Source organism: Chrysemys picta, chromosome 5 (genome assembly GCF_011386835.1).
Source record: "Chrysemys picta bellii isolate R12L10 chromosome 5, ASM1138683v2, whole genome shotgun sequence".
Lineage (NCBI taxonomy): Eukaryota > Metazoa > Chordata > Testudines > Emydidae > Chrysemys > Chrysemys picta.
In genome coordinates, this window is record NC_088795.1 from 95,731,760 (window position 1) to 95,749,418 (window position 17,659).

The 17,659-nt window shown below is 44.5% G+C and overlaps 1 protein-coding gene across 1 annotated transcript; it reads right to left on the reverse strand.

Annotated features, from left to right (window-relative positions):
• Nucleotides 1-3,644: 3,644 nt before the first annotated feature.
• LOC135983718 (uncharacterized) lies at nucleotides 3,645-6,236 on the reverse strand. The gene is made up of 2 exons (XM_065596905.1): nucleotides 5,263-6,236; nucleotides 3,645-4,268 (listed from the first exon to the last, which is right to left on the reverse strand). The coding sequence occupies exons 1-2, from the start codon at nucleotides 5,837-5,839 to the stop codon at nucleotides 3,793-3,795; spliced, it is 1,053 nt and encodes a 350-aa protein (XP_065452977.1). The 5' UTR covers nucleotides 5,840-6,236; the 3' UTR covers nucleotides 3,645-3,792.
• Between the last annotated feature and the right edge of the window lie 11,423 nt (nucleotides 6,237-17,659).

The window sequence follows — 17,659 nt, forward strand, 5'->3', positions numbered from 1 at the left end:
TCTCTGTGCTTCCTGCCAGAATTTCACAAAAGTTTTTCCTTATTTTCTAAGTCTTAAGTTAGCAATTTCTCTACCTTTCACTCTTTTTGAAAGCTGCAGCCTATTGACACAACTTCTCAATTCCCTCTGATCAGTGTCCAAAATCTAACTTGAAATTGTTATATAATTTACACAGTCAGAATGTTTTAGCATCAGCATAAACTGCACTTGTTCAATGTTCTTTGTTTTTTGACAGTAAATATACAAGTCCAATATATTTTTAAGGAATATACATTCTGTGTCCTCAGTTGGGTATTATATTATTTCTTTCCTGCATTATTTATCCTAGCAAGTGCATTCCTTCATTGAACCACACCATAAAAGATGTTCCTCATTCTGTTTGACATTTTGTTTTCCTCACCGTCACTATTGGACCTCTATTGCTGCTTTGTTTTATTTCAACAATTGATCAAAATAGTTATTCATTGGTCAAAAGCAGAAGAGTGGTTCTTCTACACTTGAGAATATTCTTTAGAGAATAGTATTGTCTCTTCTGCCAACAAGTAGGTAGATTTGGGGATTTAAGATTGGGCCGGTTCCTCACTGGGACAGAAGTTAGTGACAAGACTTACAGTTACTTACTCCTAGTCTATTTTATTCACAGTGGCTGAAATTCACTCTTTGGTAGAGGATGCATACAAGTCCTATCTCCAATATAAATCCCATTTTGAGGCCTTTAGTTGGACTAAAATTATGCAAAGATCTATGAGGATCATCTGAACAGGGGTGATTTTTGCCCAATCTGCACACAAATTCACTTTACCTTGAACAATGGTGGCAAATAAAGCAAAGCTTCACAAAGACCATTGCACTTCAGAAATTCAGCAGAGAGACACAGGGCTTCACTGTCTATTACACTGGCGTGAGGTAGAAAGGGGTGATTTAAAATTGTTGGCCACCAGGTAATTTTATTTTTTAAAAATGCTAAAAGTACTTAGATTAGAGAAATAAGAAATGGTAGACCAGCGCTTACAGTTTCACTTGCTGCCAACTCAAGGGCGTGACTCCTCTTTTAGTCACATGGGTTCTTTTACATACTTTAGGTCACACTATGCAATCACAGTAGTGTACGGCTAGAAAGGACCTCAAGAGGTCATCTAGTCCAGTCCCTCATGCTGAGGCAGGACAAAGTAAACTCAGTCTATCCCTGACAGGTGTCTGACTAACCTGTTCTTAAAAAACTTCTAGTGATGGAGATTCCACAACCTTCCTTGGAAGCCTATTCCAGTACTTAATTGTCCTTATTTCCTATTAGGAAAACCTTTCTAACCTATCAGAGGGGTAGCCATGTTAGTCTGGATCTGTAAAAAGCAACAGAGTCCTGTGGCACCTTTAAGACTAAGGCCTTGTCTACACTACGAGAGTAGTTCGATTTTACTTGCATCGAATTTTTGTAATCGATATTGCAAAGTCGAACGTGTGTGTCCACACTAAGGACAGTAATTCGACTTTGTGCGTCCACACTAACGGTGATAGCGTCGACATTCGAAGCGGTGCACTGTGGTCAGCTATCCCACAGTTCCCGCAGTCCCCTCTGCCCATTGGAATTCTGGGTGTAGCCGGCAATGCCTTCTGGGTAACAAAATGAGTCGAGGGTGCTTTTGGGAAACTGTCGTCATCCGTCCATCACTCCCGCCCTCCCTCCCTGAAAGCGCCGGCGGGAAAACAGTTCGCGCGCTTTTCCAGTCATTGACAGCGCGGACGCCACTGTACTCCGAGCATGGAGCCCGCTGCGACCATCGCTGCAGTTGTGGCCGCTCTCAACGTCTCGCAGCTTATCATAAAGGTTTCCCTGAGGCAGATGCAGAAAAGTCAGGCAAGGAGGCTACGGCACCGCGGTGATGTCCTGAAGTCTGAGAGTAGCACAGACCTGTCAGAAAGCAGGCGACCCAGCGCCGAGGACATCACAGTGGCAATGGGTCATGTTGATGCCGTGGAACGGCGATTCTGGGCACGGGAGACAAGCACTGAGTGGTGGGACCGCATAGTGCTGCAGGTCTGGGATGAATCCCAGTGGCTGCGAAACTTTCGCATGCGGAAGGGAACTTTCCTGGAACTTTGTGAGTTGCTGTCCCCTGCCCTGAAGCGCAGTGACACCCGGTTGCGAGCTGCACTGAGTGTACAGAAGCGAGTGGCCATAGCCCTGTGGAAGCTTGCAACGCCAGACAGCTACCGGTCAGTCGCGAACCAGTTTGGGGTGGGCAAATCTACCGTGGGGGTTGTTGTGATGCAAGTAGCGAAGGCAATCGTTGATGTACTGCTGCCAAAGGTAGTGACCCTGGGAAACGTGGAGGCGATCATAGATGGCTTCGCAGCGATGGGATTCCCAAACTGCGGTGGGGCCATAGATGGAACTCACATCCCTATCCTGGCACCGGACCACCAGGCCACCCAGTACATTAACCGAAAGGGATACTTTTCCATGGTGCTGCAAGCACTGGTGGACCATAGGGGACGTTTTACCAACATCTACGTGGGATGGCCGGGCAAGGTTCATGACGCTCGTGTTTTCAGGAACTCTGGTCTGTTTAGACGGCTGCAACAAGGTATTTACTTCCCGGACCACAAAATAACTGTTGGGGATGTGGAGATGCCTATAGTCATCCTCGGGGACCCAGCCTACCCGCTAATGCCCTGGCTCATGAAGCCCTATACTGGCGCCCTGGACACTGAAAAAGAACTCTTCAACTACCGGCTGAGCAAGTGCAGAATGGTGGTGGAGTGTGCTTTTGGCCGTCTCAAGGGGAGATGGAGAAGCTTACTGACTCGCTGTGATCTCAGCGAAACCAATATCCCCATTGTTATAGCAGCTTGCTGTGTGCTCCACAATCTCTGTGAGAGCAAGGGGGAGACCTTTATGGCGGGGTGGGAGGTTGAGGAAAATAGCCTGGCTGGTGATTACTCACAGCCAGACAGCCGGGCGATTAGAAGAGACCAGCGGGAAGCGCTGTGCATCCGGGAGGCTTTGAAAGCAAAGTTCCTGAGTGAGCAGGGTAACCTGTGATTTTATAGTTTGTGTACTGAGAAGCTAAACCTGCCCCCGTTTCTTTACCCAGGTAATGTTGACTATCCTATCCAGTTACATACCCCCTTCACCCCCCCTCCAACACACGTGTCGAAATAAAAATAGTTCTACTTTGTTAAAGCACACCGTTTTCTTTAATACTGTTTTAGCGGGAATTTTTTAAAACTGGGACGCAGACTGTGGTGCGGGGCGGGTCTAGTGTTGTGATGCGAATGCAGCTTCTAAACTCAAGGATTGACAGGCTCCGCTGCGGTGGGATGCTTGTTTCAACGGAGCCTGTCACCCCTCCTGATCGGGACTGTGTGTATGGGAGGTCTATTTGACTTTGTGGCAGGGGGAGGACGGTTACAGATCCCATGCTGTGTGGCTCTGTGATCCTGTCTAAGGACCGGCGCTTAAGATCTGTAACTGCCCTCCCCCGCCACAAAGTCACAGAGCAACCCACCCCCCCCAACATTACATCAAAACAACCTCCCAGACTAACCGGGGCAACTAGTCACTGCATCACTGCACTGTGTATGTGCCCTGCTGCTGTGCCTGCCCCCGACTATGTACCCTGCCAAAGGAGACTGTCCTGTCCAATTTCCAACCCCCTTTCCCCTCCTCCTCCAAAAGAACATGATTGAAACAGTAGTTAACAGAAACGAATTTTTTATTATCAACTACACATGGCATTGGGAGGTGAAACTTGGACGTGGGCTTGTGTCAGGCGGTAAGGAAAGAACTTTTCAAATTTTGGGAAATGAGAGCCTTCTGCTACTAGAGCTCTCTGCAGGGGTGGAGTGAGAGTTAGCAGGGACTCTGCCGCCTCTCCTTCTTTGCACTTTGGGTGAGGTGGGTATGGGACTTGGTGGCGGGGGAGGGCGGTTAGAGATGGACTGCAGCGGGGCTCTGTCCTCCTGCCTCCGTTCCTGCAGAACATCCACAAGGCGCCGGAGTGTGTCCGTTTGCTCCCTCAGTAGTCCAAGCAGCGTTAGAGTCGCCTGCTGGTCTTCCTGCCGCCACCTCTCCTCCCGATCCATGTTGGCTTGGTGCATTCGGGTCAAGTTCTCCCGCCACTGGGTCTGCTGTGCTGCCTGGGCTTGGGAAGAGGCCATAAGCTCAGAGAACATGTCCTCCCGTGTCCTCTTCTTCCTACGCCTAATCCGCGCTAGCCTCTGGGAGTGTGATTCCAGGCTAGGTTGTGAGACAGTCGCAGACGGGGCTGTGGAAATGGGAAAAAGGGAGTGAATTCCTCTGAAAGATAAATGTAGTTGTGAACAAAGAACATAGTCTTTCTCTGTGAACAAGACCATGCACAGCACCTTTCACATGCGCACTCAGCACAAGGTCGAATTCTCGGCCTTCGCATTCTGTGCCTGGGGTCTTGAACAGCACATTTGAGAAGCGAGGCAGCACAACGGAATTTCTGTTGCAGGCAGACATGGTAAGCCGTACACTTGTGGCAGTTTAAAACTTTTATATTACCACTGGCCTCATTTCACATTTAAATCAATGTCAGTCCCTGCTGCCAGCAATCCGGCAAGCGGGAACTCTGCCCCTGTCCCACCCCCTCGCGGCTGTCCCCGGGAACGATCCCTTTCGGCTGCCCCTCTCCCGCCTCCACCGCGTGGCTGCAAACCAGCGGTTACAGTTCTGTAAAGGAACGGGAAAGCAGTCCCAACACTAACATTCCCCTACCTAATTAAAAGCAGGTCACCATGGCCGACATCACCCTGATGAGGATCTCCGAGAGCGACAAAGAGAGAATGCTCCGGGAAAGCCTCCAAAGACCAGGGCCGTATGCCGCCCTGCTGTGCAGAGCAATGATCCCCGAGTACCTGATAATCTCGTGGCGCGGCAACGTGTCGTACTTCGGAGGACCCAATAAGGCCGCTCTCCCCAAGAACCTCATGCAACGGCTTTCAAGTTACCTCCAGGAGAGCTTCATCGAGATGTCCCAGGAGGATTACTGCTCTATCCCCGCACATATAGACCGCATTTTACTGTAGCTGCAGTAGCAGGGAATACACAGTAGAGCGGCTTGTGCAGGACAATCACTGAAAACCGGACATTGCTAGATTTCTTTTCAAAACTTGCACTGCCCCTTACTAAACCGTTAAGCGCCTAGGGCACACTAATCATGAACAACCCATTCTTTTAATTGTTAATATTCCTGTTTTGTTAAAAATAAATGTTTAGATGTTTACAACACTTACTGGCTGATCCTTCACCAGATTCTGTGTCCGGGGTAATGGCTGGGGACGCTTCGTAGGGGATCTCTGTAAGGGTGATGAAGAGATCCTGGCTGTCGGGGAAATCAGCGTTGTGAGAGCTGCCAACTGCCTCGCCCTCCTCATCTCCTTCCTCATCTTCCCCGTCCCCTAACATGTCTGAGGAACCGGCCGTGGACAGTATCCCATCCTCAGAGTCCACGGTCACTGGTGGGGTAGTGGTGGCGGCAGCACCGAGGATGGAATGCAGTGCCTCGTAGAAACGGGATGTCTGGGGATGGGATCCGGAGCGTCCGTTTGCCTCTTTGGTCTTCTGGTAGCCTTGTCTCAGCTCCTTGATTTTCACGCGGCACTGCGTTGCATCCCGGCTGTATCCTCTCTCTGCCATGTCTTTAGAGATCTTCTCGTAGATCTTTGCATTCCTTCTTTTGGATCGCAGCTCGGAAAGCACGGACTCATCGCCCCACACAGCGATGAGATCCAAGACTTCACGATCAGTCCATGCTGGGGCTCTCTTTCTATTCACAGACTGCATGGCCATCACTGCTGGAGAGCTCTGCATCGTTGCCAGTGCTGCTGTGCTCGCCACGATGTCCAGACAGGAAATGAGATTCAAACTGGCCAGACAGGAAAAGGAATTCAAATTCAAATTTTCCCGGGGCTTTTCCTGTGTGGCTGGTCAGAGCATCCGAGCTCGCACTGCTGTCCAGAGCGTCAACAGAGTGGTGCACTGTGGGATAGCTCCCGGAGCTATTAGCGTCGATTTCCATCCACACCTAGCCTAATTCGACATGGCCATGTCGAATTTAGCGCTACTCCCCTCGTCGGGGAGGAGTACAGAAGTCGAATTAAAGAGACCTCTATGTCGAACTAAATAGCATCGCAGTGTGGACGGGTGCAGGGTTAATTCGATTTAACGGCGCTAACTTCGACATAAACGCCTAGTGTAGACCAGGCCTAACAGATATATTGGAGCATAAGCTTTCGTGGGTGAATACGACATGCGTCTGACGAAGTGGGTAGTCACCCACGAAAGCTTATGCTCCAATACATCTGTTAGTCTTAAAGGTACCATGGGACTCTCTGTTGCTTTCTAACCTAGATCTTTCTTGCTATAATTTAACCCCACTACTCCTTGTCCTACCTCCACTGGACAATTGATCACTGTCCTCATTATAACAGCCCTTAATATATTTGAAGACTGTTACTAGATTCCCCCCACCCCCTTCAGTTATCCTTTCTCAAGACTTAACATGACCAGCTTTTTAACCATTTCCTTATAAGTGAGTTTTTCTAAACCTTGTTCCATTTTTGTTCCATTGCCCTGTACTTTATCTAATTTGTCCACATCTTTCTTAAAGTATGGTGACCAGAACTAGACACAGTACTTCTTCACCTTAGACCTCACCAGTGCTGAGTAAAGTGGGACAATTACCTCCCATGACTTACATAAGAACTGCCATATTGGGTCAGAAGAATGGTCCATCTAGCCCAGTATCCTGTTCCTGACCATAGCCAGTACCAGAACATGAGGGAGAGTGTACAGAAAAGGGCAATTGTGGAGTGATCGATACCTGTCTTCCACTCCCACCTTCTGGCAGGCAGAGGCTTGCCCTGAGTATGGGGTTACATCCCTGACCATTTTGACTAACAGGCATTGATGGACCTGTCCTTCATAAATGTATCCAGTTCTTTTTTGAACCCAGTTATACTTTGGCCTTCACAACAACGCAAGGCAATGAGTTCCACAGATTTATTGTGCATTGTGGGGGGGAGAGGATACTTTCACTTGTTTGGATTAAACCTGCTACCTATTAATGTAATCAGGTGACCCCAGTTTTTATATACTGTGAAAGGGAAAATAACATTCCTCTATTTATGTTTTCACATAATTCATAAACTTCTATCATAGCCCCCTCTTAGTTGTCTCTTTTTCTAAGCTGAACAGCCCTAATTGTTTTAGTCTCTCCCAGGGCCGGCTCTAGGTCTTTTGCTGCCCCAAGCAAAAAAAATTTTGGCTGCCCCCCGTCCCAGCCCTGGGCTCCTTGCCGCAGACCCCTGCTGCCCCAGCTCTGGGCTCTCCCCCCCACACACCCACACACCCACTGCTGCCCCAGCTCTGGGCTCCCTCATTCCCCCCAACCATTGCCCCCCACACACACCTCCTGCCGCCCCAGCCCTGGGCTCTCTTCCACCCCCACCTGCACCCTCCTTCCGCCGCAGCCCTGGGTCACTGCTAACTCGCTCCCACAGCAAGTCATTCAGCAGGAATTTTAGATGTGCACAGAACACAGACAGGATTGGTTCCCACATGGTTACAGAACTGCAGTAAAGTGGAACAATTTTCAGCTTGTGTGATTGGAGGATATCTGCATGCATATTATAAGTCTATCCTACATAAATGAGGAAAATTTGAGGTGCCTTTATTATTCTTTTGTTCCACTCTTTCTTTCTATGGGGAATTTGCCAATGCAATATCACTGTCTTCCTTTTAAACAAACAAACACAAACAAACAAACAAACAAACAAAAAAGGCAATGGCTGTTGAAAATAGCAATTCCAGTCCTAATAACCACTGGGAAGCATTTCTTGCTCAATTTTATCCTACTTTTTCTACAGCAAGTTACAGTGGATCAGTATATTTGATTTGGGAGAAATGAAGTAACAACTGCCCGAACTGAGCTTGAGCACTCCTGAATTTTGAGGTGTTCAAATCTGGAAGGCAGGTGCTGTGGGGGGACTGTGGCTCTGCGGGGGAGCACGGCAGCATGTATGCAGCAATGTGTCTGGCGCTGCGCGGAGCCAGACACGCTGGTCTGAGTGGCACGGTAAGGGGGCTGGTGGGTTGGATGGGGCGGAGGTTCGGGGGGGCAGTTGGCCAGTCAGGGGCAGGGAGAAGGGGGGGTTAGATGGGTCAGGGGGTTGGGGGCGCAGTCAGGGGACAGGCAGTGGTTGGATAGGCATGGGAATCCTAGGGCTTTGTCAGGGGACAGGTAGGGGGTGGGGTCCTAGGGCAGAAGTTGGGGGGGGGTTTAGGAGGGGGCAGTTGGGGACAAGGAGAAGGGAGGTTTAGATAGGGGGTAGGGTCCCGGGAGGGGGCAATCAGGGGACAAGGAGCAGCGGCGCTTAAATAGGGGGTTGCGTCCTGGGGGGCTGTTAGGGGCAGGGGTCCCAGGAGGGGATGATCAGGAGACAGGGAGCAGGGCGGGTTGGATGGGTTGGGGTTTCTGTGGGGGGCAGTTGGAGGGAGTGGATGGTGGCAGGGTGGGGCTACCCTCCCTCCCTGTGGAGTGTCCTATTTTTTTAATGTTAAAATATGGTATCCCTACTCACAGCGCAGCTCTCTATTCACAGCAAGCTGCAGCATGAGGTCTCAGCTACCTCCCTCCCTCCCCCTCTTTCCTGTTGGTAGTGGCCCAGGGAATGCTGGGAAATGTAGTTCTTTCCCTGCTCCAGGGCTGGCTCTATAGGCAGGGAGCTAACCAAGGAACTACAGCTCCCAGGGCTCCCTGTTGATTCTCAGCTCCCATGCTGAATCCTGCCGCCCCTGCAAATGGGCTGCCCCAAGCACGTGCTTGCTTTGCTGGTGCCTAGAGCCGCTCCTGGTCTCTCCTCATATGGAAGTCATTCTAAACCCGTGATCATCTTTGTTGCCCTTCTCTGAACCTTTTCCATCATTTTGGAAGTATAGTTGGGATTATGTTTTCCAATGTGCATTACTTTGCATTTATCAACATTGAATTTCATCTGCCACTTTGTTGCCAAGTCACCAAGTTTTGTGAGATCCCTTTGTAACTCTTCACAATCTACTTTGAATTTAACTATCTCGAGTAATTGTGTATAGTCTGCAAACTTTGTCACCTCACTGTTCACCCCTTTTTTTAAATCATTTATGAATATGTTGAACAGCACTGGTCCCAGCACAGACCCTTGGGGAACCCCACTGTTTACCTCTCTCTTCTGTGAAATCTGGCCATTTATTCTATACTTTCCAATCTACTGAACCATGAGAGGACCTTCCCTCTTCTCCCATGACTGCTTACTTTGCTTAAGAGCCTTCAGTGAGCCACCTTGTCAAAAACTTTCAGTGTATTTGAGGTTACAGAATCGCCCTTGTTAACAAGATTGTTGACACACTCAAAGAATAGCTTGAGGCATGATTTCCCTTTACAAAAGCTGGGTTGAGTCTTCGCCAACATATCATGTTTATCTACGTGTCTGATAATTCTGTTCTTTACTATAGTTTCAACCAATTTGCCTGGAACTGAAGTTATGCTCACTGGCTTGTAATTGCCAGCAGTGTCCTTTTCCCCTCAGGGTCTTAAGTCCAGCAACCCAATAGTCACTCCACCCACAGTTTCTGACCTTGGTCAGTACAGCCCCAGAGTGGTTCTTGAGTCCAGCAACCCAAAAGTCACACTTACCCCTCCACCCCCCAGTTTCTGTCCTTGGTCAGAGCAGCCTCCCCCAGCAACCCTGAGTCCAGAAGTTCATTTGCAGAGCTTACCTCCCAGCCTGGATGGAAGTGGAGGGAGGTATGTGGGGGGCATCTTACATGCTCCGTTGCTCGGGTCGACGGCTGAGTGCCAGGCCTCTCCATAGGGTTCTGCTGCAGTCTTCACCGTGAGCTGCGCCTCTCCGCCAGCTGTCCTGCTGTCTGCTCCTCTCCACCAACCACCCTGCTATCTGCTCTGCCCTGCTATCTGCTCCACTCTAGCCGTCCTGCTGTCCGCTCACCCACTTGTCTTCAGGTCCCCCCCCCATTTAACACAGCTCTCAGCAACTTTAGAGATTTCAGCTGGTAGTAGGGGATCTTCAGTGCTGGTGCACTACTAGCCCAAAGTAGATCTAATGCTTATACCTAGGTATCAGTGATTCCAGCTCTTCAGCATGAAACAAGACTCCCAAATGGAGCCAAAATTAGCTCTGTTATTACACAGTGGAGAGAGAAGAGGTCAAAGTAGTCTTTAGGGCCCTCAGAGGGGGCCTACACTACCTGTTCTCTCAATTCACTGGGCTTTGAAACCCATGTCCCTGGCCTAGTGAGTGCTGCTTAGTTGAGGGCAAGTCCCTCCATCATAAAATGCCAAATACAGTTCTATTGTCCTTGATTCACATAACCAGGATAACAACACTTTATTACTCCTGCCCTAATAACAAAGAGACTGGGGATCCCACAGCAGCCAAAGTGACCATTTGGGCAGGCAGTCCATCATGTTAGGCAGGGTGGGTGTGCCCATGCTAATGAGATCAGCCCCTGAAGTCTTTTCCACCAGATGTCAGGTTAGAGCTCATTCTGACTCTTACATCTGTATTATATTAATTACCCACCAGTCATCTGGTACGGAAGCTGATTTCACTGACTGGTTACATACTTACAGTTAGTAGTTTGGCAATTTCATATTTGAGATCCCTCAGAACTCTTGTTATGCTTAAACAAAGCACATGAGATCTTTTATAGGGCAGAAGGCAACACGCTGCATTTATTGAGAATACAGCAATTAGCATATGCTTTTCAGTCACACACACACACCATGCACACAGTCCCGCCAGTCAATGTTTATAGTTACCAGTCCAGAGTCTGGATCAATCTAGTGGCCAGCCAGATTGGCTGCAGAGAGGAGCAGGTCTCTGTCGGTCATGATCCGTTGGACCTGGAGTAGTGGCAAGATGAACCCAAAGTCCCATGGCAAACAACCCTGTTCTTATAGTCTTTTTTCTCTGTTGAAGTCTTTGGATTTTGCTGTGTCAGTTTATGACCGGTTACTCCTTAATTGGTGTTATCTTTTGATGTAAACATTCCAAAACACCTCCGAGAGGGTCGTCCTGTCCCGGATCTGATTTAATCAATTGTCTTTAGGGGTGCCAGCCTTCACCTCAGGGTCGTCAATCTGCCTGTCTCTTACTAACTAAACCTTAAATCAAAGACCTAAAAAGGGCCCAATTTGTAATGCATATGGGAAACAGAATCCCATAGTCCCAGAGGGTCATTCCTTTCTGCTATTCAAAAAGGGTGTCTGGCAGGATGAAATTAAATCATACATTAATTCTGATAGTACAATTAGAAAATCCTGTTCCTACACTCTTAAGTGAATACCATCTGGTCCGGTCACTTATTACTGTTTAATATATCCATTTGTTCTAAATGCTCTTCTATTGACACCTTATGTGGGACAGTACTTCAGATTTGTCATCCACATCAGAGCTATTATTTTTGGGTATCTCTGTCACATCCTCTGCAGTGAAGACTGATGCACAGAATGTATGTAGCTTCTCTGCAGTGGCCTTGTCTTCCTTGAGCGCTCCTTTTAGCACGTTGGTGATCTACTGGCCCCACTGATTCTTGGCAGTTTTCCTGCTTCTGATGTACTTAAAAGAAAAAATATCTCTTAGTTCTTGCATCTTTAGCAAGTTGCTTCTTAAATTCTTCTCCTATCGTATTATATTTTTATGTTTAACCTGCCAGAGTTTGTGCTCCTTCCTATTGTCCTCACTAGGACTTCACTTCCAAATTTTAAAGTATGCCTTTTTACCTCTAACCACCTTTATTACTCTGATGTTTAGTCATCATGGTATTCCTTTGATCCTCTTATTCTGTCTTCTGATTTGGGGTTTGCATTCAGTCTAAGCCTCTGTTATGGTATTTTTAAATAGTCACCTATTTAAAAATAAGTGCTTGCAGGTAAGTAACCCTTGTGACAGATCCTTTTCATTCCCATCTAATAAGCATCCTATTTTTTTTGTATAGTTCCCATTATTAAAGTTAAACATTATTGTGGTGTGGGGAGGGGGTTATATTATATCCCCTACAAGAATGTTAAATTTAATTACAATATGGTCACTACTACTAAACGGTTGAGCTATAGTTACCTCTTGGGCCAGATTCTGTGCTCCACTTAGAACTAAATCAAGAATTGCCTCCCCCTTGTGGGTTCCAGCAATAGCTGCTCCAGGAAGTGTCTAGAAATTTTATCTCTGCATCGTATCCTGAGGTGACATTTTCCCAGTCAAATTAATTGAATTAATTAATTGAGGATAATTGAAATTATTGTATTTTCTGATTTTTGTAGCCTCTCTACGTTTTGAAAAATGGATGTAAGCTTGGTTGTTGTAATTGGTGCTTTGTATAAACATTTGACAGGCATTTTCATTGCAAAGACTGTAACTGGTAACCCCAATTTGGTCTAAAAGACATCAAAGAGAATTAACACTGAAGATCCTCATCGAACCATAACAGTTCAGGATAGAATGAGTCCTGCCTTCCCCAATTTTGTATAAAATACCAGTTTGGTACAAATGTATCCTTGTTTCAAGAAAGGAAATGATATGAAATATTCATATTTTAGGAAATGACCTAATTGTGAAAAGATACATAAGGCTGTGTTATCAGAGCAATAAATCTAGGTGTTAAGTGGGCTATACCAACCCAACACCCCCTCCTCTCCCAAAGAAAAACTTCAACTTGTGTTCTTAAAAGCCTCTAGGAAAAACATGTGTAGCTGGACATTTTTATGCCTTTGTTTCCTTCTTTAAATGTTGAAAGGACTGGTCATTTATTTGCAAATATTTTAACTAAATTCAAAGGGGTCTAATGTAATTTCCTAATATCATTGCTAAGTAAATGGTAAAATGCTTTCTGTGTCTAATCTAATGGTTTTATGAGTAAGGAGAAATTATCTTCCTGATATTTTCTCATCCTTGGATGACTGAAGCAGAATTACTTTGATTAGCTTGAACATTTACATAACAAAATATTTTTAGTTAGTTATAATTTTCAGTCATGCGGACTATAACATACGTGCAGCTATATCTTAATGTTCAGTAAAGATGTTAAAATGTTTGTAATTACCAACATTAAAAGTTAATAGTTATATTAATCTATCATTTTTCATCAATATTGAGGTGTCTCCCTCACACTGGACTCAGTATAATAATCATTTACACCAGTGCTACCGTTCCTACTTGTAGCATTTTACAACCACTTTGCATTCCTCATGCTCTAGTGTGACTCTACATCTTGCAAGTCAATGAAGAATTAAGACCACAGTTTTTAATACCTTTAGTGAGCATCTTCATTGGGCTTGTCTACCTGGGAACACTCAGGAAAATTAATCTGAATTAACTAGGTGTGAATTAAAATGGATTATTTAAATCACATTAAACCCCTGTATAGACAGACTCATTCAGAATTATTGTGGCCTTAATTTGGAATCCACAAAGCTTCTCTCCACGAAGCCTCATCCTGGGCATGGTTCAGATGGACCTGTGTGTTAACATACTTCTCCCTATATCCTGACACTTTGTAACTCAAACTCTTCTGTCGTGTTAGTCAGTTTCTCAGGTATTCTCCATCAGACAGAATGGTCTTACCCAACCATCTTTAGTGACTGCAATAGCGAGCCCACCTGGACATATGTGTCATATACGGAGAGGCACTTGTGAAAAAGCTCTCAAGTTTTTACCCATTTATGAATAGCTTTTACAGCTAGTTTTCATGCAGTTAGCCAGCATTTCATTACCAACTTTGCCATAACAGCTATCAAAGTCAGGTGAGGAATACTTCATTAGGGAACAAGAAAATTGTGTAGTTCACCCCACTCCCATCCTGAGCCCTTAAATGTTATACCCACTATGCATTTAAGCAGCATTGGCAAAATAAAAATGGCATCATAAGTCATTTCTCAAGACAACTGTCTTGGGTGCCACCTAAACAAGTTCCATTAACTCAGGACTTATGCTTAGGTTTGAAAATTTCTTCCACAAGCACTAATAATAGTGTTATTTATTTATAACTTATTATCTCTATACTGATATTTCCCCCTACTCACCTCTGTCAGGGGGTCTCAGAAGGCAATAAGCTACCGTAGTTAATACATTACGACCAATGGTATAAAATATAACCCTCCCAGTACCAATTATACTGATACAAATATCCATATAAAATGACATCAAATGCACATTTTAATTGTATAGGTCAAGTGTTTAAAATGGGAGAGGTAGATTTGTGTTTAATATAGGTATGGAGTGGAGTGATGGCTCTTTAAAACACCCCTTGAAGCGTCTGTCTCCTGGGAGTGTCATGCTAACAGCTCTCATTGCCTCATCATCTACTTCCATGCCCAGGAAGCCACTTCTAGAGCTGCTTCTCCCACACTTGTTCCCTGTCTGCAGGCAACCTGGTTTCCTGTCCCTCTGTGTCAAATCTCTTCACCAGTCTTCTATCAGGGCTCTGGTGCTAGGCAGCAGCAGTTCTGCTGGAGCTGCACATTCTCCAGGTCTGAAACCCACTTAGAGACATTTTAATTTTATTTACACAACAGAAGTTGTTGTGCGGGAGTGGAATAGAGGAATAAGGTGACACACTAGTCATCTTGTACCTAAGAGCCCTAGATGGGTGTTGTTCCCCCGCTCCCCGAAGAGCCTGTGGAGAACTGGAGGGTTGGAAAGTCAATTGGCAATACTAACAGACCTCCTGTTCTTAATAGTAAATATTTATATTATGGTAGTGCCCAAAGGTCCCGGTTGGGAATGGGGCCCCATTGTGCTGGGAGATGTACAAACACAGACAGGAGATTATCTTTGCCCCGAAGAACATTTAATCGATAGAATCTACCATCACAGGATCCCTCTGCATGTACAAAGTTCCAGCGTAACTGCAATGAGATCTGATGGCACTGGCCTACACTGCAAAGGCCTGCAAGCCGAAAATATAATATGGATTGAAAAAATATTTAAAACATTTGCAGTTATATAATTGTGCTTATGTGCTATTCTATTAAGGAAAATACTTCATAGTGGAAGGTATTAATATAGAAATGAAAAACTATCAAATGTTTTTGCCTAGTATTTGTAAGTGAATTCTTTTAAAAATTGCTGAAGACAAAGTAGAGTTTTATTAGGGGTATAAATCTTCCTGTCTATTTAGCAGCTGTAATCTTCCTTCTATTGGAGACATTTTTAGCAGGTTTTCATCACTAGAATACTTTCAGGTTTGATTTTTTCTGTTAGAAAAGGATAGATCAGAAGAACAACACAGCTCTGTTTAACTTCTGTATTGGAAAATCAAAGGTAGCAGGACAGTAGATGCTCTTTTAAAAGCAATTTCCCCCTTTCCCCATTGAAGCACATCTATATTTGCCTAGTTCCAAATTTCAGGAAAGCAACCAAGGCAGCCTGGGAGCTCAGTGGTCGTCTTTGTTCCTTTAGGAAAACTAAGGAATAGTTGAGAGTTCTTGTTTTACTTTCTCTCAGAGAACAAAAAGTGTCAAAGCCACCTTGAAAGTATTATTGAAAGCACTCTGAATGGGAAAAAAAATCTCTTGGACTTCAATCATGCAAAGATTTACACCTGCACTTAACTTTAAACATGCCATTAGTCCCGCTTGAGTTCAAGAAGACATGCAGTTTCATCTCTTTCTAGCAGTCAGACTAATAAACGTTGCTGTAGCGTTAGAGGAAACCATCAAAAACATGCACCACAAGAAACTTGGTATGGATAAGGTAGAAAATTGTTAGCAGCCATGTTGCCAGGTTTGTTTATTTTGTGCTTGCTTTTTGTAATCAATGAAAATAGGGAAAGGGTTAAAAAGTTGGACAATTTCAGATTCTCAGCTTAATATATTGTAGCTCAATTCACAGAATAAATGTCATGCCAAAATTAAATTCTCTGAGTAAGGTGAATATGTAATTTAATTCCATGGAATCAAAAGCTTTTACTACAGCTAAAGATGCAATTATCTCATTATCAGTAGAACAGATTCTAAGCAAATCTGGTAATTGATTCCAGCTAGCTGGTTCAGCAAATTAAAAAGACTTTTTACCTCTCTAACTTCTAACCTTTGTTATCTATATAACAACTTTGTGATCTCAAAGTATAAGTGCAGTTTGACATAGAACGATATTACAGTCACTATCTTGGGATTATGTATTAATATGAAAAAATAACCAGAAAGTGTTTTGCATTTAAATGCAGACAGTTCCTCCAGCAGTATATAGTGTGTGCTCCAGTAGAACAACTGACCAGTAGAAAACTATCAGTCTGTTGTACAAAGTAATGTAAAAATGGCCCCTAAAAGATAATATTCATTTCTTCCATTACAGACAAAAGGATGAATACTGTAAAACCTCTAATTGCTAATTCCAGTTGATAGTCTAGATACCTCTAAACATGACTCAAAACCATTTGGGAGCAATAAAGCATGTTTCATATTAACCTTCTAAACTAAAAATTCAGGGAGCCAAATTCTGCTTTGATGTAGCCGGGCCTACTTATTTATTTAAATATAAGCCAGGGACAAATTATAAAGAACTATTTTTTTCTATTTTGTTTCTCTCTTTCTGTCTTTTAATTACCAGTTGCAATATTCTATATGGACCCCTGGGTCTGATTTTTAAGGCACTTTTCAATTCAGTCAGTTTTGTCCCCACAGTTATTTACAAGTGCAGTTCATGTAATTTTAGACCTCCACGCGCAGAACTGACTGCAAACCATGTCTCAGTGATCTACATTGGTAGCTGTGATGGCTGTGGTTTGAAAAGCACAGCCATAAAATGGGGGAGAGGGAGAATAAATTGCAACAACCACTGACATGGTTGCTGAATGTGGGCCCTGACTGAAGCCCCTTTACATGCACGTAGAGGAATAAACTCAACAGCAATTGAATTATAAACAGTGTTCCAAATATTTTAATTATCTATTAGCATAGATTTGAAACTTTTATAGAGCACTGTAACTATGAGAGTGGCACTTTAAAAAAACACATACATACAAAAACAGTTGCTGCTTAGCAGATAAACTGCTTAGGAGGGCTTGCAATCTAGTTCAGACAAATATAGCAGTAGATGGGATAAAGATTCAGAATGCAATGGAAGTTGGTAATTTCTAACTTTAAAGATCATGTTAATACTTAATTAGCTTTTGGCTCAGTTAATGACATTCTAAATATTATTGTGCTTTATACAGGCTCCTAAGGTTAATGAATTTCTCTCAAGCTTAATTGTACTCCATGAAGTACTTTCTAGACTTTCCAAATTTGCTGCAAGCCTATTTTATTTATTCCATTGATTATGTTTAATGTTTCCTGAAAGCATAAAACACCAGAGATGTGAACATAGAAAAAAACTCTTTATCCAAAAACTGATGCTGAGGGATAGAGAGACGCATTCTGCAGACCTCTTCTAGCCAAATCACCCACTGATTTTTTTTTAAAGGCCTGATTCTTGTTTACACTAGAAGGTTCTTTTACAGTGTTCTGTTAAATTACATTTGCAAATACTCTCCGACCCCTTTATGCTGCCAGAGCAGTATAAAGAGGCCTTGGTCTAAGTGAGAATCAGACCCATTACGTGGGGAATTTTGACAAAGTTCTGTAGTCCATGTGCA